At 37.0% G+C, this 24,042-nt stretch overlaps 1 protein-coding gene across 4 annotated transcripts; it reads right to left on the minus strand.

Moving 5' to 3' along the window:
- Positions 1-202: 202 nt before the first annotated feature.
- PNPLA4 (patatin like phospholipase domain containing 4) lies at positions 203-22,412 on the minus strand. Of its 4 annotated transcripts, none has more exons than XM_056498897.1 (9): positions 22,165-22,410; positions 20,960-21,268; positions 20,143-20,269; positions 15,477-15,661; positions 11,587-11,681; positions 11,283-11,418; positions 7,964-8,029; positions 2,877-3,029; positions 203-1,047 (listed from the first exon to the last, which is right to left on the minus strand). In XM_056498897.1, exons 2-9 carry the CDS (start codon positions 21,116-21,118, stop codon positions 898-900), a joined length of 1,071 nt encoding a protein of 356 aa, XP_056354872.1. In that variant the 5' UTR covers positions 21,119-21,268; positions 22,165-22,410; the 3' UTR covers positions 203-897. The 4 variants fall into 4 exon arrangements, with proteins under 4 accessions (XP_056354872.1, XP_056354880.1, XP_056354898.1 ...); XM_056498905.1 differs by having other exon boundaries at positions 203-1,029; positions 22,165-22,408; XM_056498923.1 differs by having other exon boundaries at positions 434-1,683; positions 22,165-22,412.
- Between the last annotated feature and the right edge of the window lie 1,630 nt (positions 22,413-24,042).

A 24,042-nucleotide genomic window follows, 5' to 3' on the forward strand; every position in this document is an offset into this window, starting at 1 on the left:
GAAGATTTTAGCATTTGGACATTGAGACAGGAAATCTTGAACTTGAGGTAGTTCAATACAATGTGAATGTTAAAATAACAAGATATGTGAATCTGAGTTCATTACCAACTGACTCTCATCAATTACTCTCCAGCAGACTGATAGTAGATAATCAGATAATAACAGCATTCCAAGACACACGTAAATAAACACTTTACAAAAGTTTCAAGAAAATATATTTATTCAGTTTTGGCAGAGGAAGCAAACATAATAAATATAACAATTTTTACACCCTTCTTTACAAGTTATTTTTATATCACATTTCTGCTAAAAATTTCAGGTAGTATTTAAAGTTTTAAAAACGTTCATTGAAAACAGAACTTTTAATGTAAAAAAATACATAAGAGTGCAAATGTTTTATTTTCTTGTGGCTAGTACTTAATTTTCAAGTCCTTTAAAACAGTGCAAGTTATATTTTAGTTCAGTAACACTGTGAGCATCCAATTAATATGCAGAACTAATACGCAGAATTATGTTAAATGAATAATACAGATTGCAATTTTTCATGATATAACATGAATTCTCCTCTCAAATAACACTAAAAAAGGCTTTCCCAAACCTCTGTAATTATGACAACACTTTTTACAAGCTTTTTACAAATCTTACACTCAGCTGAAGCAAAGTGAATCGAAGTGGAACCTCCTCAAAACAAGACATCCACAGCAGGCACATCCAGCTCCTGTTCTGACATGTTTATACAGCTCTGTGGAGTGCAGCTGATACTTCCTCAGCAGAAGCAGATAAAAGTCCATTGGGATGTTTATTTTCACAAAAATAGCAGTAATCCCTGAGATTCTCTAGGACGCCTGTAGCTGTGTTTTGACAGCCATCATGTTTTGCTAATTTTCTATGAGCAGTCTACTCAAACCAGTTTTCTTTCAATAAAAAGCGTACAGCATCATCAAAGCCATTTTGGTACAACAATTCCATTTTCTCCTGGTCTGGTGGGAACAAAGCTTGATTAAGTCTTACTAAGTTGGCCAGGGACAGCTGTAACAAAGCAAGAAGCTGTAAATTAGTTTATTAATGCAACTTATCTAGATGTGACTGTTCTGTCATCTGTTTCATGGAGCAAATGTAAAATGAAAAGACTGGCATGGCTTTGTCTACATCAGGAATTAACTACATCCAGGGTCACTGCTGAGTGCCAGGAGAAACTGGCACAAACAGTGCACGCACACAGAGTTAAACTCACAGCATCCAAGACAGACTGTCTGCCTGGAAAACTGTCCAAAGCTTCTGAAACACTCCCAACACTGTCTCACAGAGTGGTAGCTGGCACATGTTAAACTTGTGCAAAGAAATACTTTGACAACTTACTAGTGCAAACAACCACATTCTTGGGAACATTCCCAGGCAATGTTTAACATATGAGTATAAATATAGGTTGTACTACCAACAAATTAAGAATTACTCAGCATCTTAAGTGGGCATTCTGATCATGTGAAAAGATTATGAAGCTTTATTCTTGAATACAGACTTCATAAAATTGTTTACAACAGAATAAAAATATAATTTGATTTAATAAAGTTCTGAACAATTTCTTTATATAATTAATACTTAGCCATTATTATAAACAATTTTGCAAAACAATATCAAAATCATCTTCATTATTTGAAGTAAGCAATTATTCAAATTTTGACACTAGGAGATAAAGAGAAAGAAAACTATTTACATTCCAATAGAGATAAATAAGATCTACCACTCTTCAATTTATGTAATTACAATATTGCTGAAATGAAATTATTCTTAGTAATCATTTTTACAATGCTAAAAGCAGAGGTGCTTCAATTTCAATAGTTTAAAATGTCGCTTGGGATTCTGCACAAGTCTGCACATGACACCAGAAGCAATATAACTGTGCAATTAATTTTTTATCACTAAACTAATACCCAGTTCATTTTTCAACCTCTAGATACAAAACACAACCAAGAAATATACAATCGCATATCAAGATACATGAAAATCAATAATTTCACACTTTATGATCTTTACCAAGAACTACCATGCTTAATATCTGTGAAACAAAGATTCAAAACCTGATCCAATTGAGAAAGCCATTACATAACATTAATTTCTGTAAAATTAAGAAAACATTAAGAACTGGTAGAAAGGAAGTTTTAAACTAATTACTAATTATTGTTAATCTTTCTTTCTAATGGAATATTGTTGACTACTATGTCTATCACTATTCAGTATTTTCTTTCAGCATGTTGAAAAAGCAAAACTGGTTAAAGTCTGTAAGACAAAGACTGCAAAGACAGAAATGTCAACAATAAAAAGGAAGCAATAAAAATCAGTCTCATGTTTCAATATACAGAAAGGTTTCTGCTACTTCTCACAGAACTTCTGGAAATGCATTTTAGTCACAAATGTTCACAAGCTCTCTTGTGCAATGCAGTGACAAGTCACTGTATATACCATTTTAAACATCCTACTTAAACTTGCATTTTAAATTCAGTTAGAGCAATTGATTTAAGTAAGTATGAAGAAGTGTTCTGCAGCTCTCCTCTCCTGAGGTATTCCACCTATTTTTTTTCTATAAACATCTTGGCTAGTCAAAGACACCTGAGTGTAAAAGGAAACCTAGTATTATTTACACTGAACAGCCTGTTATAACTTACTCAATTTTGTACTAGATCAATGTTTTTCAAACTTTCTTTTCTTCTACATTCACCTTTCCTTGTGTTTAAGAATAGGCTTAACCTCCGTTTGCAAAACAGAAAATGCCAAAATGTTACATAAGATGACATATAAGCACAAAATAGACTCTTAAATATGAACATAACTGCAGAAGTACTTTTCAGTGTTTTGAAGTTAATAAACAAGCAACTTACCATCATATCTTGTTTTGCTAATTTAATATACAGGTCCACACGCCCTTTATCTTCTGGACAAATATCTAATCGACCGCTGAAAGGGGAAATTGTCACAGTTCTTCCAACAGGCAAGATGGGAAGGCCATTGGTAAGGCCACCATCAATCCATTTCTATGGGAAAACAGAAATATTTTCAAAGTAACACCAGTACAGTATGATTACAATGCAATACTTTACAGTTGCTGACCCTGCCTCCTCCACTCTCAAGAAAACTTGCAAGATTCCCTCTAGGAATACAATGAATAAGCTTCAGTAGGTGCCAAACATCAAGGAACTGAAGATGTACACACAGATATTTGAATCAATGAGTATTTGATACCATGTGCAAATTTGCATGTCAGGTATTTATCAAGCTACTTATAAGACTTTTTAGTTAATTAAAAAATAAAGTGCCCCATATGGAATTTCTCTCAACACATACAGGTAAAGACAAGACTATTTAATATTAATTATTATTAATTATTTAATATTAATATTACACAAACTGTATCAGATAACTTATACTCCTCTAGAACAGTATTCTGACTGACAACAGGAGCTGTACAATCTGTATGTGCAGGTACTCTGACTGTAGAAGCTAAACCATAAATTACTCCTCTCCTCTTCTGTGATTTTTCTTCCAGAGCCTCATTTCTTCTTACATACACTACACAAGATAGGAGTAGCTGGAAGAATAAAGATGGGAAGGAGCTGAACATCCATGACATAAGATGGAGCAGACCTAAGTCTGCTGCAGGAGTTGAGTATAGTGAAGAATGAGATTTAGGTGCCAAATTCCATCCCAATATAAGCAGGACAGCTGTGACATCCCTTGTTAATGTATTTATACCATCCTATTTCTTTCTGAGCTTACAGGCATAGCCCAAAATTCAACATCAGTCTGCTGGCTAGATGGATTCACTGACATCATACATGAGATCTGTTGACCAGATGCATCTCACTGAACTTTATATATCTATATATATATATCTATTACTATATATAGTAATTCTACACTTCTTTCATCATCAAGGGAGAGTAAACACTTCTAACACGTGATTCACCTTGTCTTAAAGTAGATGTTTATATCTCATTTTAATTGTGCTCAAAAAGTGCTTTTGTCTTCATTAATTATAAAGGAAACAACCATTAACTATATAAGTTGTAGAGTACTGCAGATGCACAAAGACAGGCAAGCTGAAATACTGTAAGGAATAGTAAGATTCACAGGATTAAGTGCTCCTTAAGAGTTTCACCTCCAGGATATCATCCTCAAGTTACATTAACACAGACTACTAAAAAGAAATGGCAAATGGTACTTCAGCACCAATCAAACACTGTTTTCCTGATGTAAGTGATGCTCTGACCACCATAAATGGCAAAATACTGCCAGTTTTACATTAGAATTCCTGAAAATACCACAGGAACTTAGTCACAAAAATTTGAAAAACAAACAACAACAACAATGAAACCAAAAAACCCAAACCAACAAAACCCTCTCACAAAAAGTAAATTATTGGCTGTTGGCAAGATACTAGCTCTCAGTGTCAGTACTGCTATACAGGATGCATTGACTCCAGTTACAGTATTTGTTCTTCAGAAGCCCCTGAAATTCTCATCATTTATATAGATCCCCCTCAGCACTTAAAGCAGATCTTTGATTTTACACAGATTTCTCCCAGTGCCACGTTTGGCTTTCCCTGTGAACTCCTGTACCTGGTGACAGACTGAATTTAACACATGGATACATAGCAGAGGGGTAGTGGTGGCATCCATCCATCCATCCGTTTGTCTGCATACACATTCCCCCCACATCAGTCTTTTTTTCACTCTCTCAGATCAGTTTTATGCTCCTGATCTCAGAACCTAAGCTACAAATATTAACATTTAGTAGTTTCTATGGCTCTTTTCATCCTATTATTTCATTATATGCTATAGGACTTGATTCTTGACATTAACTGATGTCAGTACCACAATATACCACTGAATTTTTTCACTCTGCAAAAACATCAAATTTCTCAATAAGGAGTAAGATAATTTCACCTTAGAAAGAGGCAAAAAAAAGAATAAAATTCCAGAATCACTTACAGCTATCTTTCAGATTTCTTAAACTCCCACTATAGCTTTGCTGTGAGTAAAGCTGCACATACCAGAACATGTCTAGCACCAAGGCTTTTTCATGTCTGTCTATAAATAATAATTTACTATTGATTCATGTGCAATATTCCTTAGAGTATTGAGTGTCTTTTTCTTGCATTTCTGATATTGAAAAGTACAGTAGAATCTCTGTGCAAGCCATGTCAAAGACACCATAACAAATGAGATTATTGATCTTTTTCACAAGTATAACTCAGGACTTTTAAAACTCAGAAGTTCTCTCATTTTTAGAAATTCTGATTATTTATTTTTCCCCCTTCCCCCCTTAAGTAAATTCAATACTTACCTGAAAATCAAAGCATTTACTAAGGCATGAGCAAAGCTGTTAATTTAGTACTATTTTCTGTAGATTTTGTTAGTTTCTTTTGAGCATTTAAGAGAAACTGCTTTTCACTCAAAAATATTTTAGCTCTATAGTCCCTCATATTTCCTAGTTGTAAAACACCTATAAAACATCTATTTGCTGCAAAAAGACATGTGAAGCACCATCTTCTTTTAATTTCACCAATCAATTCTTGAAAAATGCTTCTTAGCTAATGAGACCAATTCTGATAGCTTCTGGATGGATTTCATTAATACTCTAGTACAATGCAAAAACAGAGAAAGTTTTGAAATTACTTGCAATGAAAACCAAGCCAGACAATGACATTAAGGCTTGACCTTACAGAACCTACCCATTCACCAGCTGATGGTTTCTACAAAGCTATTCCATGAGAACTACAGTTACACCAACTAGAGACTCATCAGCAGACAGAGCCAACTCCATCTTATGCAGATCTTTATCTGTCTTGAAAATTAACCTTGTCAGAGACTCAAAGGATACCAAACCAAGTCAAAGAAAGATAATTCCACATGGAACAAGCTTGCACTAGTGTTACTGGAAGCTTAGTTCCAGGATATCTGAAATCCCTAAACCTGACAATAAATTAGTCCAATCAGGTTAAGGCCATTAACAGACTATAAATTCCCATATGCCATCTTAGAGTTCCTCTTTAGTCAGATTATTTTTCAAATCATTAATCAGAAAACATATTATGAGCAGACTAATGTTCTGTACATACTAACATGAAATTTAGCTTACTCATCCCAAGAGTCTAGCCTGCAGGCATGCATATTTACAGGTAAACTAGCTAATGCCCTGTGAAACCAAACGCTTCCCAAAAAATACTCTTCCTAAAAATAAAACTAAAGTTCAATGCATTGAGGGTTTAGTCTCTGTAGGTATATGGGCAGGCTAGCAACATGTTTGATTAATTCAGCAAAGTGCACCTTCCTCACTCACCAATGTGCACAATGGTAACTGGTAACATAGCACAAGTGACACAGTGAAATACATTTTAGAAACAGTCCTCCATGAGCTGGTGATGTGTGTGCAGGTGACACATGCAGCCCAAAGAAAATCCACATCAACTGCTCTAAAGTACTGATAAGGCCAGTAGACTCAAGCAGCTAGCAGGAAGTCATCTTGATTCCATGCTGCCATGGACTCCTGGCCTAAGGAATTTACCTCCTGAAACTACAGTAAATGCAGACAGACAGAACCTGGTCTGTTAGATGAAACTTCCAGGAAACCTGGAATGTGATGCTATATAATAAGTGACTTTGCAGAGCCAAATCCATATCCAATCCACCTTCTGGGTTGGTGCTTACATGTCTGAGGCATGACAGTCCAGAATGTACATGTATACAGTGTGTGTTTTGGGGCCCCTGCCACACACCCACACACCCCCATTACTCACTATTCCAAACCACAGAAATGCTGCTGCAAGTGACAGCTCTCACCCAGATCTCAACACCTGGGACTAAAGAATGCAAGTCAGAAGCATTTACAGGCAATAGCTTTCTCAAAAAACACCCTCCAAAAAACTCCCCAATCCACATATGCACTGTTTTGTAGAGTTTGAAAAAGGTCAGGGCAGACATGCAGAACTAATTATTCCAACAAGTAACGATAAGTGAAAGCAACCTCATCCCAGAAACTGCCTTTTCTGAATCTCACTAAAGGAGAGCAGCAAGAAGCTTTGGGAATGACAAGAAGTTTTCAAGTAACAGAAGAACCTATTTCCATGAAGCTTTCATTGATTTAATTTTGAATGCAAAAAACACTCAGAAATGAGAACTGTCCCCTAGAAAAAAGGCTGCAGTACAATACTACAAGGCTAAAAAAAATATCTAAAAAGGCTTAATTAAATATTACAATACCTATACAAATCATAATAGAACTGTTCATCCAGTAAAATGGGTTTTAAGTAACTTTTGGCCAAAGCTCTGAGCCAACTTTTCAATTTCTTAATTGAAAGAATACTACAATGACATTTTCTTTCCTTTAACTAATGGCAGAATCAACCTAAAATAGCTATATATTCCCTTTAAAAGTGCATAAGCAACATATAGACTCAGTCAACAAAATTCCACTCCCTGGGAAGCTGCAAGCAGTCTCCATCTAACTCAAGCAGTCAAACAATACTGATTTAAACCCTTCCAATATTTCAGCTGATATACACTGCTATATATACAATTCTAAAGCTGACAAACTTTCTGATATAATGACTACCTAGCCAGCAGCAAATACATATGGGTTTTGTGAGGCTTTTTGGCAGGGGAGGCTGTGAGGGTCATAAAAGTTCTAGAGGCATCATTTGTATGAATGAGGAACTGAAGTATCATGTATTTCTCATAGGAAGAAATAGCCATTTTCATGCTTTTGAAATTATTCTTAAAGTGTTAATATATTTATGTATGAAAGATAAAAAAGTTGTAGGAGCTAGACTGAGTAAAGACAGCTGTAAAAAGGTTTTCTTATAAGAAATACTAAATATAGTATTGAAGTTGTTTTTCCTTAAGACAAAATAGTTACACCATAAATTAAGAACATATAAAAAGAAAGTTAATAGCTAATGAAAAATTACCTGTCCTTTAAATTCCACTGGCTTAATTCCTGCATACACTGGTATAAAACTACTTGCTAGCAGGACCTAGGGAGAAGAAAACAGAAAGAAAAGAGAAAAAAAATGAAAAATGCCAACGAAGTAATTTAGAACCAATACACATTTTCATACATATTTACCAGTCAATATAGCTTTACATAAATCCACTGTCATCTCAAAATGTCTTCTTATTGTGGTATGCCAAAATTTGATTAAAATTATTCAATAGTGTTTGTTTTTAATGACTTGACAGTGACAACTCTCAAAACAAAATATGAAAAATTAACTCAATTATTAATGTGATTCAAGACTATGAACTTAGTTTTGCACAATGTGAAATAAATCTATGGTTTTCAAGAAATTAAATATACATATGATGAAGAAAAAGCAGTATATTGTCAAAGAAAAAGCTGACCAAGTAATTCTGTTAGCATATTAATATAGTGTTTACTTTTCTAATAAATTAGATTTTCAAAGTTTCAAAAATACCATGAACATGCTGGAAATTCACATGTGTATACCTTTACCCATGTTTGTATTTATACATTCAAGAATTAAGAAACTACTAATTCCTCTATTGTAAGGCTTCATTCCCATCTATAGCTGTTCCCAATTTTTGTTTAATTTTTTAGATGAAGACATCTCTTCTATCATGTACAGCACACACATATACCTTTCTATCCATTCATAGCAATACCTATGAGACAGTGTGGGTCTCCATACCATATATATATATATAAAATCAGTATACAGCATTTCCAGGAGAAGAGGTAAATGCATGGACAAAGTCCATCATGTCAGAACTTTTCATACAGCTAAACAGGGTGAATATGCACATGTTTCTCTGGTGGCATGGATCTGGGGAACAGAAGCAGGTCACAAAGTGGTGCATACACTAGTGAAAGATGAACAGGTGCAGAAAAAAAACACAATCCATAGAGATTATGGAAGAAAATGCCTGAGCTTTTTTGGCTGGACTTACATTTACTTTTACAAAATTTAAGCTATTTCAGTATTAAGCCCCTCTGCTCTCCTAATAAGTTTTAATTAAGATATATGAAGTCTTCAACTTCCACTTTGAGAACTGATTTCCTGTCTATTTCTCTTCCTAGTGATGTAGACCTTTGTCTGAGCCCAGAAAAAAAGGCTCTCTCAGTTTTCTAACATGAAACTGCAGCTATTTCTCTCCCAAAAAAGCCTGTCGCTCACAAAAGCCTCAGACAAGATTCCCAAGTTCCCAAAATCAACTTCTTCCCCAGTCCAGCACCTTTTTAGCTCTCTTCCTCAACTGCATCTCATTGACTTTGGCCCTTTTAAACTAAGAGAAATTTAGAAAAAAGATTTAGTGAATGGAGTCAAAACCAGGTGAATCCTGCAAAGTTTGAGCTCTTTTCAAGAGGACTGAAGAAAGGAGTTGTTCTTATAAAGTCACTGAGATCTCCAGAGAGGGAGGACAAGTTTGAAGAACAAACACTTTCAGTTTTTCCTGCCACTAACAGACCAGTGTAGACTTCCAGGCACTGCCTTACCTTCCCAAACTAAATATACCAGTGTTCTGTGTCTTGCTCCCTCACAAACACACAAATTGTGCCTCTCTTCCCTTTCTTCTCCAGTTTAAGAACTGCATGTCTAGGAATGCTGATACCAGATGATAGTCTTCACATATGGAAAGACTATTTCAAAAGTGGAAGATTATTAAATCAATAAATTAATAAACAGGCCTTTCCAAGTCCACTGAGAATAGTCAAAAAGATAAAAGCTTAACATTCTAGCAACACATATTCAGTTTAGCCATTATGAAAACCTTTGGAAGTATAAGGCTTGTTTATTAAGCATTGATATCAAGTCCATTTGAAGTTGAATGATTTCTGGAAGGGGTACAGATGTTTTGCTGTTTATAAAACAATCTGCACAGCAGGACCTTTTCCATGCCTTGGATGCAGGTCATGCCTAGGCATGATACAATAAAATAACCTAACAAGCTCTACCCTCCCTGCTCCTGCGGCAGCCACCAGCATTCAGACAGCTGCACTCATGCTACAGGCAGAGCTGAAGGTATGCACAAAAACAGGTATTAGAAGCTGGACTGGAAGATAAGACAATATGAATGTATTTTAATGAGCAGTTATATGCAATTTTATTACTATTATTCCAACTCACCCTACTGCTACCATAGAGAACAAAAGAATAGAACAGAAATGGTTAAATCAATGAAAAAACTATTGAAATACTAGTAAAATGTACATATTTCCAAAGTCATCCTGATGCTTCTAATTGTCTCCAGGTTAGAAGATTTCACTCCAAAAACAGGAAGAACAAAAATCTCCATGCTTTCTACCACTGCATACTATAGCTAGAAATAACAGTGCATACTTTGAGATAAACTTTTCACATAATTATATTTGCGTTACCAAGTCCTGTAAATTTTGAGGACTGTTCGTGTAGAATACAATAGGGTCAAAATTTTTTAAAAAATATTCTTTAAAGTCAAACTCCCAAAGTACACTTTGAGGTTTTTTTAACAAATGTCATTAAAAAAAAAGTGATAACTATAAAGAATCTCTTATTTGCTGTAAGCACCCACAAGGATAGAGAAATAAGGAATTCCTTCTTATTCTATTTTCTCCTTTATTCTGCTATATCTTATTATATCTTCCACTAAGATACAATCAATTACTAGAAAGAACATCTGCTTCACATGCATCTGAATTGCTCCTACCATCTCACATCAGCTTATGCATGCAATCCTGATCCAAATTTAAAACGTGGCATTCAGATGAAAAGAAGGGCAGTGAAAGACATACTTTACAGTTAAAATGCAGCTTATATACAGTACTTAGCATTACATTATACTATTAATCACAAGTACCTGTAAGAATTATTCCATTTTTTTACACTTCTTTTACTTTGTGATGAAACATGGTATCAGTGAAGTGAGAGATGCAAACATTTTTACAACATTTTGAGACTCTCTACTGTGTTCTCATATACTGCAACAATTAGTTACCTGTTACTTTTAGAAACACTTTTTAGAAACATTTGTACAAACATCTACAAAGTAGAACTTGCATAACCAATGAAGGAAACACACACAAATACCAAATGAATTTAGCAAAATTTGTGAAGTTATAGGATCAAACTCTGCTTTAAACATGGTTTATATTATGGTTGCAGAACCACTGGGAGTAGAAGTGGTTACCTGAATAAACCAGTGTTTTTACTGTACAATTAATAATATACTCTTAAGCCTTGAAGAAACTCCAATATTTTTATTTACAACTTCCACATTCAACATGATTACCTTAATGAGGTCCTCCCTGGAGGAAAAATTTGAAACCAAGTGATTTTCCCCACTCTTTGAGTTAGTGACTGACACATAGAGCCGGTTCTCAGCTATCTCATGAACATCAGAAGGAAGAATAGACTCTATGCCCTGCCTAGAGAAAAGAAAATGCTCAGCATTACTCACCACTATTATTTAAAAACCTTTCAAAAGCATTAGGGGTGAGCACCCCACAGTACAGAAGAAATATGCACCCTGCAAATATGCATTTGCATAGCTTTTTAACACAAAAATGATCTTGCAGAAGAATTAAGATAGGTACCTAAGTGTTTTCATAAAATCATAACCAGGCGTTACAGCACCAAAGTTCAATCTTCTGACTTCCTCTGCAAATCCATAGGCAAAGTGCTTACATTTCTGGAAATGAAAGCATTAACCATTTAGGATGTTTAAGCGATGGGAAGCATGTTCAGCTGCAGTGCTTAAAATATACTAGAGGCTAAAGCTTTAATAAAAGAGTTATTAGACCAAACTGAAGGATTTGCCCATATGTGCTTAGTTTGTAACAAGACATGCATAACAAAATGTTGATACTTTTCTAAGGATTAATTTGTAAGGAAAAAAAAAATCCCTAATGAAAAAAAATTATAAACTTTGAGGGTACCACTTCAACAACCAAAGAAAGTTAAAGGCTATTTTTCTATATACTACCACTGCTAAATAATCAGTTCCCTAGTTCATGCCATTACAAGAACAATCATTTAGTTCAAACTCTAAGCCACCTTTTATTTTAAAATCTACTTTAGAACTTAAATCAGACACAAGTAACTTAAGATGCTTATAAGCAATAAAAAAAATTACAACTATTTCTTCTCATTAAAGCAAAAAACAAGTTACTAGCAGATACACATATTTAATTAATAAAATACTATGGAAGTATTTAATGACTGGAAAGCTATAATGGGTGACATAAGAAGAAAATACACTGCAGAAAACCAGGCAACAGATTCCTGCACAAAGAACATTTTACACAAGCTGAAATGCCCAGCATTTATGGCTGCAGAAAAATTGCTTGAAGTGTGAGTTATAAGAACTCTAAAGGGAAAGTAAAGGAATTGGTATAATTTCTTTTTCAGCCATAACATGCTGAAACAATGAATTATGATCCTGAGTGCTTAAGACGCACTATTCAATATTTATAATCCTTTTTTTATCTTTTCATGCAGGCTTTTCTAATGATTTTAGGGATTTTGTAAAAAAACTAAATTCAATCTTATGCAACCGTCTAAAACTGGTACTTTATAAATTCCCCCACCTTCACCTATATATCCACAAGAATTGGATTTTCTGGATTGTTAGGTCTGTGCATAAAGAAGAACTAAGTTGCTAGTAACAAAAGAGATGATTGATTAAGGAAAGGAGGGGAAAAAAAAAAAAAAAAAAAAAAAAAAAAAGGAGAGACAAATGTATCCCATTGAGGAGGAGGATACAGAATCTATGGAAAGCAAAAGAAGGTGGGGTGAGGATTACCATGAGATCAGAGCCAGCTAAGTGAAGGACTTAAACTTCCTCACATTACTTGTGTGACAAAGCACTCACTCAAGTGAAAGGTAGAAATGGAGTTCTTGCATCCACTTCCTTTATATGGCCTTTGAATAAACGTATCAAAAAGTTCAATGAGAGGTTCATACCTCCTAAAGAAACAATTATTTGTTTCAGGCCAGTTAGCCTCATATTGGGCTTTACCCTCTTATTGCACCTTTACCTCATGAGATACTTGCCATTGACAGCTCAAAGCCAATTAAACTATGTAAGGCACATTCAGACACTTGTCTCTATAAATGCAGAAGAATTCCACAAAATCCTACATAGAAGCACATCAGAACTACTATCTCTGTATCTAAGATGCTTAAATAAAGTTATGGGAGCAAAGAGTACCAAGCTAGGGGAATGACAGAAAACTACTTCCCATATTACAAGTGCTAAGAAAAAAACTGTATCTAGACTCTCAATTTCTGCTCTCAAAAGGGACTTCTTACAGCTAGGAATTGTTTTAGAATCTGAGAGCTATAAGCTTTAAACAGTACATCTACATTTTAAATAATGACTGAGGCCATGTTTAGAAATTTTAATTGTTTGTATTAAGCAAACTTGGTATCAAAAATGACCAAGGTAATTTTGAAATAAATGGTTATTTATCCATAACTAAATATGCCTACTTAGAATTCTCAAGTCCCACACCTTTACAAACAATGACAAAAATCCAATATATGACAGAAAAACATTTGGAAGCTGTCTTAGAACAGTAACAGTCAAAACAATAAATTTTCAACTTTACATTCTTTACTTTACATTTACAAGATAAGGACATGTTGCATTACAGCTTTGAGACTAGGAGATGCAGAAAGTCCTAATTATGGCTTATCTAACATTGCCATCTCTGGAGAAGGGTGGCGGGGGGGTGGGGGGGAACAAACAAAAAAAAAAAATTAACTGATCAGGAGCTACATTTGTGGATACAAATGTTTCAAGCTAGAAATGTAGCAGAGATAATAATATAATTATCCTGATATGAAAAGTTAATTCTTTTCAGTACAGAATGCTGCCTTTACTTAAATTCTGTGAGAATTAGAATTATTCCCACTGACAAAAGAACTCTCAATTTCCATTTAAACATAACAGAATAACTAAAAAGTACACAAAAAATAAAAGGACTAGAAAAGTTCATGAAGTTTTCTTTAGTTTACAATACCATGACAAATTTTCAAGGAAAAATACACCAGATTCAATATAATATAGACTCAGTTTCCACAAACAAAAACAAAAAACTGTTTTAATATTTTTACTTAGAAAGATCTTTGTAAGTTGGACCAGGCTGAGAACAAGGGCTCATACTCAGGGTCTGCAATAAGCAGAAGAATTTCCTTGGGCTAACAAAGGGCTGCCATGCTCACCACAGAGGAAATTAAAGTCAAAGGTACACATTATACCAGGCAAACTTGAAACTGAACTACCAGTCAGAGGTGACAGGAGGGGAGTAATGCCTGTACAGAATACAATGAGGTTCTCTCCACAACAGAGCAGAACTTGCCTCATACCAAGTCATATAAAGAATGCTTGCAGGGGAGTGGAGTGGGGGAAATAAGCCAGGGAAAAACCTACTGCTGAAAGCAATAGAAGTATAGTTAATGCTGCAAGCTGAGTTCACATCCCAGCAGAAACAACCAACAAACAGAAATATCAGTGGCAAAGTGGGGTTTGGCTGGGACTATTATCTGAATCAAATGAAGTGAAATAGGCAAAGAGAAAGTTATCAGATGCTAACTTGGAATTAAATGTGTTACTCTAGACCAAAAATCAAACAGCCTATTTTTCCCCACAATAATTAAAAATATTAAAGAAATACTAACATTTTGGCAATGCCTGTTCCTCCACATTTTTAAGGCAAAGTCACTAAAGACAGTTCAGGATGGCAAAGCAGCCTCAACCTGTGGAGGAAAACCAAGCAAACAGACACCAAAAAAAACCAAACCCTTATGACCTCCACAGTACCTGCAACATTATAATCACTGAATACAACCTTGGTGTCTCTGGATGACACCATATCCCAGGTGGGAAAGAAGTGGCATCTCTGGAGATGAAACAACCCAGACACAGAATGCTGTGAGGGTTAATCCTACTGGGTGCTCTTATAGCAGTAGTGAGTCTAAAGGAGATGCAAAGCCTTTAACCCTGTTCACTGGAGCACAGGCAGCAGGAAAAAGATGTGAGCAGGTGGGAGCTGTTTATGAAGACACTCCATCTACAATTTTCATCTCCTTTCAGAAAAGGTTAAAAGGGTGGTGCTATGCACTTGCTTAACAAAGCCTATCTCTAGCCAACAGAATAATGATTCACTTTATAATGTACCATCATTAACTAAACATATATTTTGGTATATTAAAGTGTAGCTGTTGCCTACAAATCAAGATTTAAACACATGAGATTTGTAGTTTAAAATACAAGGTTCATATGAATATTTTTATCATTAACATTTTTGCTCATGAGTCATAGATGTGGTTAATGAAAACATGATGCAAGAGTCCTGTTCCTAGCAAGTAACAAGAAAAAAAACAAGACACAAAACATTTTAATAAACTTAATGGAAGCTGATTATACAAAAAATGTCCTTTGAAAATTATCATGGCCTATACCTACGAGTTATTAATTTACCTCTATATTTTCTGGCACTGCTAACAAGACAGCGGCAGCCAGAGATCCTGCAGAAGCTCCAGCAAAAGCTTTCACATCTCTCAGTAACTTCTTACCATGCCTGTGAAAAGCAGCTGCTGCCCCCAAGTGGTAAATGCCCAGAAAGCCACAAGCTGCAAAGGACAGGTTGATGGGTTTCATTTGGGCTGTGGAAACAGCGTGTCACAGTCAGAAAAAATTTGTCTTGCAATATACATTTATTCTTTTTGCATAATATACTATAACTATATAAAAACCCACAAGTTATTTGAGAACAGTAAAAGCTTTTGGTTACTAAATACATCAAATAATTAACAGTTAATTTAGTATCTCCAAAACTGAAAATAATTCTAAATCTTTAGTACAAATAATTTTTAATTAATCAAAAATATATACCTTTATATACAATGTAACTACATATTTTCAACTCATTTGTCAAGGAGCAGCTACACAAAAGTGATAAAAGAATACCTTTGAAGAACAAATATTGTTAGCCACCTTTATCAAAAATCAAATTAATTATAAACTGCTGGTCACCGTCTCATCATGGACAGGATTGGGAAAATGGATTCAAACTGAGGTAAGGTTAAGACTGGATATTTGGAAAAAAAATTTTATTGTGAGGGTGGTGAGGCACTGGAATAGGTTGCCCAGAGGTGCTGTGGATACCCCTTCTCTGGCAGTGTTCAAGGCCAGGCTGTATGGAGCTCTGAGCAACCTGGCCTAGTGGGAGGTGTCCCTGCCCTGGGAAGGGGGTTGGAACGAGATGATGTTTAAGGTGTCCCATAGCCCAGGGCATTCCATGAATCTATGATCACATTCCCTCTTACACAAGCAGAGCCTTCAATCCATTATAATTCTCTAAGAAAGGAACTCATTTGCTTACTAGAATTATTAACAGACAAAATTTTAAAATAATTACTAGATTATCAAAGAAAAACAAAACATATTGTTACTACTATTAAAATAAGAAGGAGTAGGAAAAAAAAAACCAAAATAAAATACAAAGGACTAAATGTATGAAGATACAGACACATCTAGACATCTTTGTTTGTGTGTGTGAATTTGCACCACAGGCTACTTTGACAAAAAGGCGAAGCTGGTTAAAGCAACTGCATTCTTTCACAGGAATGGAAGAACCAACTCCCATTTCTGTGCAAAACAGATCTCAAGATCAAGACACTGTTAATATGAAGCACTATATGAAATAAAGATTATGTTTATATAGCTGATTGGTCAAAAAGTATGCAAAGTACAAGTTGCCAAATCCAAAGAATTATATCTAAGTGACCTATGAAATGTAACTAAGAAATGCAAGTGTAAGATAACATGGTTATGTAAATCAAAATAAGTATATGTATGCTTATATACATGTATACACACATTTAAACCTTCTACGAGGCTCATACTCCAAAAAAGTATCCCTCTCTGCTGCAAAATAATTAAATGTTCACAAATTAAAAACTATGAGAACCACAGAGTATCTAAAGCATTGTTACAGTAAAAAACTTTAGATTAAAAGGTTTTTTTAAAAAGAAAAAGTCCCTACAAATGTGAAAGAAAAATCATACTTCATTGTATAAATAAGAGGCTGGTACATTTTCTCCAAAGCAGAATCAGAAAATAAGGCTATGTGAACTGAGGAAACTATTTGAATCTCAGATCAAAAACTACTGAACATATCAATCTGAAGTCAGATACCCATACCTCCTCTTACACACCTTCATGAGGAACCTGTAGTTTCTTAGACAAGCTTTAGTCCCATCTAACTATCAGCTACTGGGAGTAACCACTATTCTCTTTTGAGTGTCTGGACACATGGCATTCACTCTTTCATGTGAGTTAATTTCCTAATACTTAGACCCCACACTTTTCTGCCTCCTTCATTTCCCTACCCAAGGACAGAGAGATTATTGAATGAGTATTCACATCAGTTGCTTGACTGACAAAAGGATTCAGTGAGAGAAGAACACACAAGAAGAAAAAACAGTACTAAGATTTCAAGTCAAGGAATACTGTTCAAGAATGCTGCTTGTCTAACTCTGTGAAGAGTAGACTAATTTCAAATCCAAAAACATTAAATTAATACAATGCAAAAATAAGGTGGTTTTTTTTACTTTTAGTGAACAGAAGTACTTACCCACTGGATTTGTATGGCATGCTATACAACAGTGTTTTACAGATTCCACAAGAGAACCTCAAATTAAGGGTAGCAACAGCACAGCTGTGTTACCCAAACACTACATTTTTGTTCATTAGGTATACATTAAGTATTTGTCATATACACAAAAAATGTTAAAATTCCTAAGTACAAATGTTAATTGGCAGATGACATTCATCCTCAAATGACAGATCCACTGGTTACATCTAGCAGCATGACTGAGAAATGGGGTATGCACACACATCTATCAACCCTCTAAGTGGGTAAATAATGAGAAGGAAAAATCACTGAATCATAGAATCATTCAAGTGACTTTTTGCCCAACCTTCTTATGCTTAAAACAGGGTCAACAATCAGATCAAATTTGGTCACTCAGGGCTTTACCTGTTTGTTAACTTGAAAATCTTGTAATGTTTAGCTCCTAAGTGATACCTAGCATTTGTCTGTTGTTGGGTGGAACAATCAGGTTTTCTTTCATTTGTTCAGAATACTAAAATCAGTAGAATATTGCAAATACTGAGTATCACAGAGAAGAAACAGAACATTAGTATCTTCAACCAGTACTATGCATCCATCTGCAGGAAAGTGGAACTGAGGCCTCTTCAATAAATCTGCAAAAAAGCACTTAACCTACAAAGGATGCAGATGACCAAGATGAAACAGATAAAAAAGAATCATGGTTCTATAAGGAACTACTGCTTCACAGATGCAGTTAAGCAACGTTGTTTCACCTTGCAAACAGATCTGCCATTAAGAGGAAAAGAAAGCACTTGTTAGATGAATGTCTTGTAAAATCAGAGAGGCACAAAATAGGAAACAGGACCCTTTTAAAAGAATTCTTGCAAATATGTTATGGCATCACTCGATTTGCAAGATATAATGGTGTATTTCAGCCAAAGAATGATTCAAAAACGTCCTTTGCTTTGATGATCTGGTAGATAGCTGCCTTTTTGAGAAAAAAAGTATAGCATGATTATAAAAACTCCAAAAAGAGAATTTTAATTAAGTATACATTATGACTATTCCCTAACAATTTCTTACAGTGTAACAGAAATAGGGCGTAGTCACGTGTGGACACAAATAACTTCTTTCAGCTCCCAGAGCAGAGAGCAGAAATCTTGCTATCTTAGAAACAGTATGAAACACCTGTTTCACAAGACTTCAAAATAAACATCCTTAGAGAACTTAACATAAATTGTGACTACTAAATTGTGACTATTAACACAAAGTTTTCATATTGGCATGTCTTAAGAAAACGTTTAAATTAACCTTGAAGATGCCCAAGTACATTTCAGCTAGACAGTGCACATTATGTAGAGACATGATATGAACAGGACAGAGCAAACACTTCTGCCACTGTTTTTCAAAAAATGTCATCTTACATGATTTGCAAAATTCAAAATAGAAAGATTTCAACTGGCCAAGGGGATAGAAATGCTTCTGGTGTCTACAAGAGAAAAAAACCAGAAGCATAAGATAAGATGTACAAAAAGAACACTGGGGTTGTTCAGTTTCATTATTTGGCAGATATTGCAGGAGCATTCAGGAATAAATACAAATCTAAGAGTTCCCTTTAAAAGATTACCACATCTGCAGGAAAAAAACAACCCACTGGTGATTAAAAATCTACTTGAGGGTGGGGGCATTTCTGTTTACTCAGCATATCTCATCCATTTTGTAATGCAAACCTTCAAGAGAATGTATGAAAGGAGACAAGGCTGTACAGAAAAATTATGATACAGTACCACACAGCTTTGAGGACAGGTACTGTCTTCCTGATTGTCATGCACATGAAATAGCACAGCAGCTTCTCATAGGGCTTTCCTGAGCAATGTAATTACATAAACATTGTACCATCCCAGTGTCTTAACCTGTCATAACTACCTCCCTGTCATCCCACTTGTAAACAGAAGCTGAAAATGCCCAAAGCAACTGAGTACAAACACCTTTACAAACAAAATCTGAATATGCATAGAATGCAAATGACCAAGCACCCTGAAGCACAGGAGCTAAATGTGTGATGCATAACAGCACAGGATAAGTTATTAGCAAAGAGTGACTAAACAAGCAAAAAAAGTCACAGAGAAAACTATTTAGCACATCAGCATTGCTAAAATAAAAGGTCATAAAGGTAACTACTGAATCAAAAATCACCACTGACACAGAAATGTTTGTTGTTACACATTTCTATCTGGAAAAAAGTGAGCTAGCATAACAACTCACAGCCTTCAGTGAATATAAGAGCTTGATGAAGTTGAAGGAAAAAAATAATAAGTACATAATCTAACCAGCCATTATTAATCTTAATGAAACTACGAGTGTTTGCAAACTGTAACATCTGAGTATAATCCCCTTAAAATCAAAAAAGGAAACACACCACATGATACAAAACCTTCAAATTAAGATTCGAGACCTTGATCCTTAAGATGTCAACAGAGGGCAGGGAAGGCTGACTTCTCCAGAAGAGGGTGGCAAAAAGTTCAATACCTTGTAACGAACGTTGTCTTCCATCACGTACTCCACTGGCACTTTTTCCAACAGCTATTTTGGTTTCCTCTGCATTAGTAGACATTTTTCTATCAATTACTGATTGTTTATCATTTACCTTGGAGACCTGCAGAGGGTCAGATATATTAGTACTAAAAAGAAAAACAACAGCAATATGACATTACTTGAAAATAATTTTTAAGTCATCTAGATTAGCTACCAAGAAATAAGTTCAAACCTCAATGCTCCATAACTTATGCCTGCAGCAATTTACATTTTAAAGATGAACTGAACTAGATATTGAAAAACACTGTCATTGGATATGCTAGTGACCAAAATGAGCTTTATTTTGTGGTTTTTACCATACTTTTATTTATATCTAGTTTTTTTAATAACCAAACTCTACTCTTTTTATCCTCCCTTATCCATCCATTTCCTCCCTACTCTCTGTTGCACAACATTGCATCTATAAGTCATTTTCCAGAGAATTCTGGTCCCATTCTTCACTTACTGACTGTCACTCTAACTAATCAGACAGTCTGTTAGTTATCCTGCGCTACTGTCTGACATATAGTTTGAATAAAATTAACATTTCTCCCCAACTTAGAACTATCACACTCAAAAATTCACTCTGAAACACTGGTACTCCAGCAATTATTGCTGCCTGCCCCTTTATCTTGATAAACTGAAGGCATCTTCAATATATAATCAATGCTGCAAAATCAAAAGTTTAGCTCTGTAGAGTCTAAAATAAACTATTTTATCACTGTATTTATGCAGATCACTAGTATCTTTAGAGAATCACAAAAATACTTACCTGGAATTCAACTCTGTTATGAGGCACTCCTACAGTGCAATAGTTTGGAATTCCAATGCAGAACTGCTGAGTTTTGGCAAACATGCAACTACACAATCGGCCTTCTTTCATCTGGAGCAACAGTATTCGAACACTGCAAAGCTTTCTGGCAGTCCACATTTTAGTAAAAGTGATCTCTGGATCCAGATGATGTGGTAACCAAACTGATACTCACAGAAGCTGTTTTACCAGGAAGTTACAAAGGAAACATCAGTAGGTGAGCTTGGGCACCATAAAAGCACACGGCAGAAACTTTCTTTTAAGCATAACCTGTTTAAAAGATATTACCAAAAAAAAAAAAAAAAAAATAGTTGAAAGGTTCACATCAAGACCCTGATATTGTAACCTCCTCACACCCATCCAACTCAAAAACACAGAGGCATTAACAGCTGATTCACCTGACAATGAAAAATTCACTTGACAACGAAGACATTTATTTTAGTAGCTCCTCTCTCTCCCTCTCACCAGCCCCCCGTGTTGTTCACCACGGACTATAAAGTCATTTGTGCATTTCACAGACAGGAAGAACTAAAATTGCTAATAATGGAGACCCCCAAACCAACAAGCTGCTCCTTAAGATTAACAACGTGAATACACTGCTCCTTCTACCTCAGCTGAAAATTGTGGATGCAGTGATCCTGCAACTTCAAACAACTTGTTCACGAAAACAAAGTGCCGCTGTCAAGATCCCAGTAAGAGACACCCCGGCATGCCGGCTGGTACAAGGCAAGCCTCGTCATCCCCTCAGTTACTAAGAAAGCACAGGGGTTACTCACACACCCAGCGTAAGCCTGGCTTACACCCTGACCATAAAAAAAACGGGTGGAATTGCGCACGGAAAGCAGGTTCCTGCCTGACGCCCACTGCAAACAGCCCCGCTGTGACCCTGTGCCGGCGAGGTCTCGGCGGAACTCCGCCAATTTCCAAATTAATCCAACCAAGTAAGTGAGTAAAGGTGTTCTGTTTCAGCTCGTGCGCCATGAGTTCAGGCCCGCGGTGCAACCGGATTTTTCCTATCTGCACTTTCAGCAAACAACCAAAACAAACCAGCAAAACAGCCGAAACGGCGAGACAAGTTTTTTAAAGCCAGCAAACACAGAACGTGAAGTGACAACCGCAGGGCAGACAGCCCCAAAGCGCGGCCACCTCTAACCTCGGACACTCACAGCAAGCGGGCGATCCCACGCGGGACACGGCCCTGCAGAGGTCAGTCACCCCAACCCCGTCCCGATCGCCCGCAGGCTCCCGCGGGGCTAACGCGGCCTCCGCCGGGCTCTGTGCCCGCCTCGGGCTCTGTGCCCGCCTCGGCCCCGCTCCCGGCAGCGGCCCCGCGGCAGCGCCGGCAGCGGCCCCTGAGCGCGGCGGGGACCGGGAAAGGGCGGCGGGACCCGCCCGCCTCAATCCCCGCGCCTGCGCAGCGCGGGCCCGGCGGCGCTGGGAGAGGCGGCGGGACCGGGCCCGCGGCCGCTGAGGCGGCACCGCCCCGCCTGGGCCCGCGGCACCGCCTTGCCTCGGCCTTGGCCTTGGCCTTGGCCTGAGGCACCGCCCCGCCTCCGCCTCCGCCTTCGCCTCCTGCCGGCGGCGCTGGGTGTGCGGCGGGCCCGGCCCGGCCCGGCCCGGCCCCCGGGGGTTGTCGTGTGGGTGGGTGTCCCTTCCCTCAGCACCGCCCTTGTGCCGAGCGCCCGCCGGGTGACAGCGTCCTGTTGCTGATAGGGCAAAAAGATTATAAAGATTTTTTTTTTTTTTTTTTTTTTTTTTTTTTTTTAATATCAGGAGTTTCCTTTTACTAAAGTGAGTCCGGCCCGAGCCACAGCAAACATGGCACCCAGATTCAAGATGCAGATGGATCCTGGAGGAAGAACTCCTGCTGAGGGAGGGCAAAGATGCCTGTGAAACACAAGTGTAGATGTATGAGCTCTCCCTGGAGTCTGTCTGACTGGGGTTCAAACTAAACTTGTGAATAAACATTATGTTAGATTTCACACAAATTTGTCTCCATCACCTGCAGCATCCATTATCTGTGTTAATGTGGGATGGATTTGAGGTAGGAGACCATGCAGCAGTGTTGGTGGAGCCTTGGCACCCGCTGTTGTCTGCAGGGTCTCGTCAGGGTTTAGCCAGCCTTTTAACTGCTAAAGAGCAATAGTTACAAATGAGAGCCCTAGGACTGTCTTACAGCATTGGCACCATCTTGTGCAGCTACTGCCTGCTGATTTCATCATCCTGCACTCTTTCCCCATGTTTACAGGATGAGATTTTAGATGAGAACGTCAGATGAGGCCTAGTGGTGGAAAAAAAATTCTTGCCTTAATTATAGCCAGAGTTGTAATTTTTAGTTGTCAGTACTGTCATTAAGACCACACTTGCATCTAAATTAATACTTGGTTGACAGCTGTGGCAAGTCACAAATATGTCAGGAGGGCCCTTCTGTTAGATGTGGACTCAAGTACATTAGTTAGCCTCTTGGTTCTTCTGTGCTGTGTCTGATCTATGAACGAATTGGAGAACGTGTGAGGTAGATGAAGCTTTCTGAGTTGGTGACAACCCTTAAATTGAGATAGGTTACAAGTGTCAACACAGCAAGTCATTGTGAGAGACAGCAAATGAGATGGTGTCTCACATATAGCAGCTGGCACTAAAAGTCACAGAATTGTGGGGGTTGGAAGGACCCTGTAGAGATCATCTAGTCCAACCCCCTTGCCAAGGCAGATTCACCTGAAACAGGTGACAGGAACAAATCCAGGTGGGTTTTACAGAGAGGGAGACTCCAGAATGAACCATCCTGTTCCACTGCTCTGTCATCCTCTACGTAAAGAAGTTCTTTCTCAAGTTGAGGTGGAACTTCTTGTATTTTAGTTTGTGGTCATAAAAGAGAAACATTCATGTCTCCTTTGGCCTTAAGATTTCCTATGTGCTAGAGCATGTCCAGAGAAGGGCAACAAAGCCCATGAAGGATCTGGAGTGAATGGCTGAGAGAGCTGGGGTTGTTTAGCCTGGAGAAGAGGAGGCTCAGGGAGACTTTATAACTCTCTACAACTGCCTGA

Source organism: Oenanthe melanoleuca, chromosome 1 (assembly GCF_029582105.1).
Source record: "Oenanthe melanoleuca isolate GR-GAL-2019-014 chromosome 1, OMel1.0, whole genome shotgun sequence".
NCBI lineage: Eukaryota > Metazoa > Chordata > Aves > Passeriformes > Muscicapidae > Oenanthe > Oenanthe melanoleuca.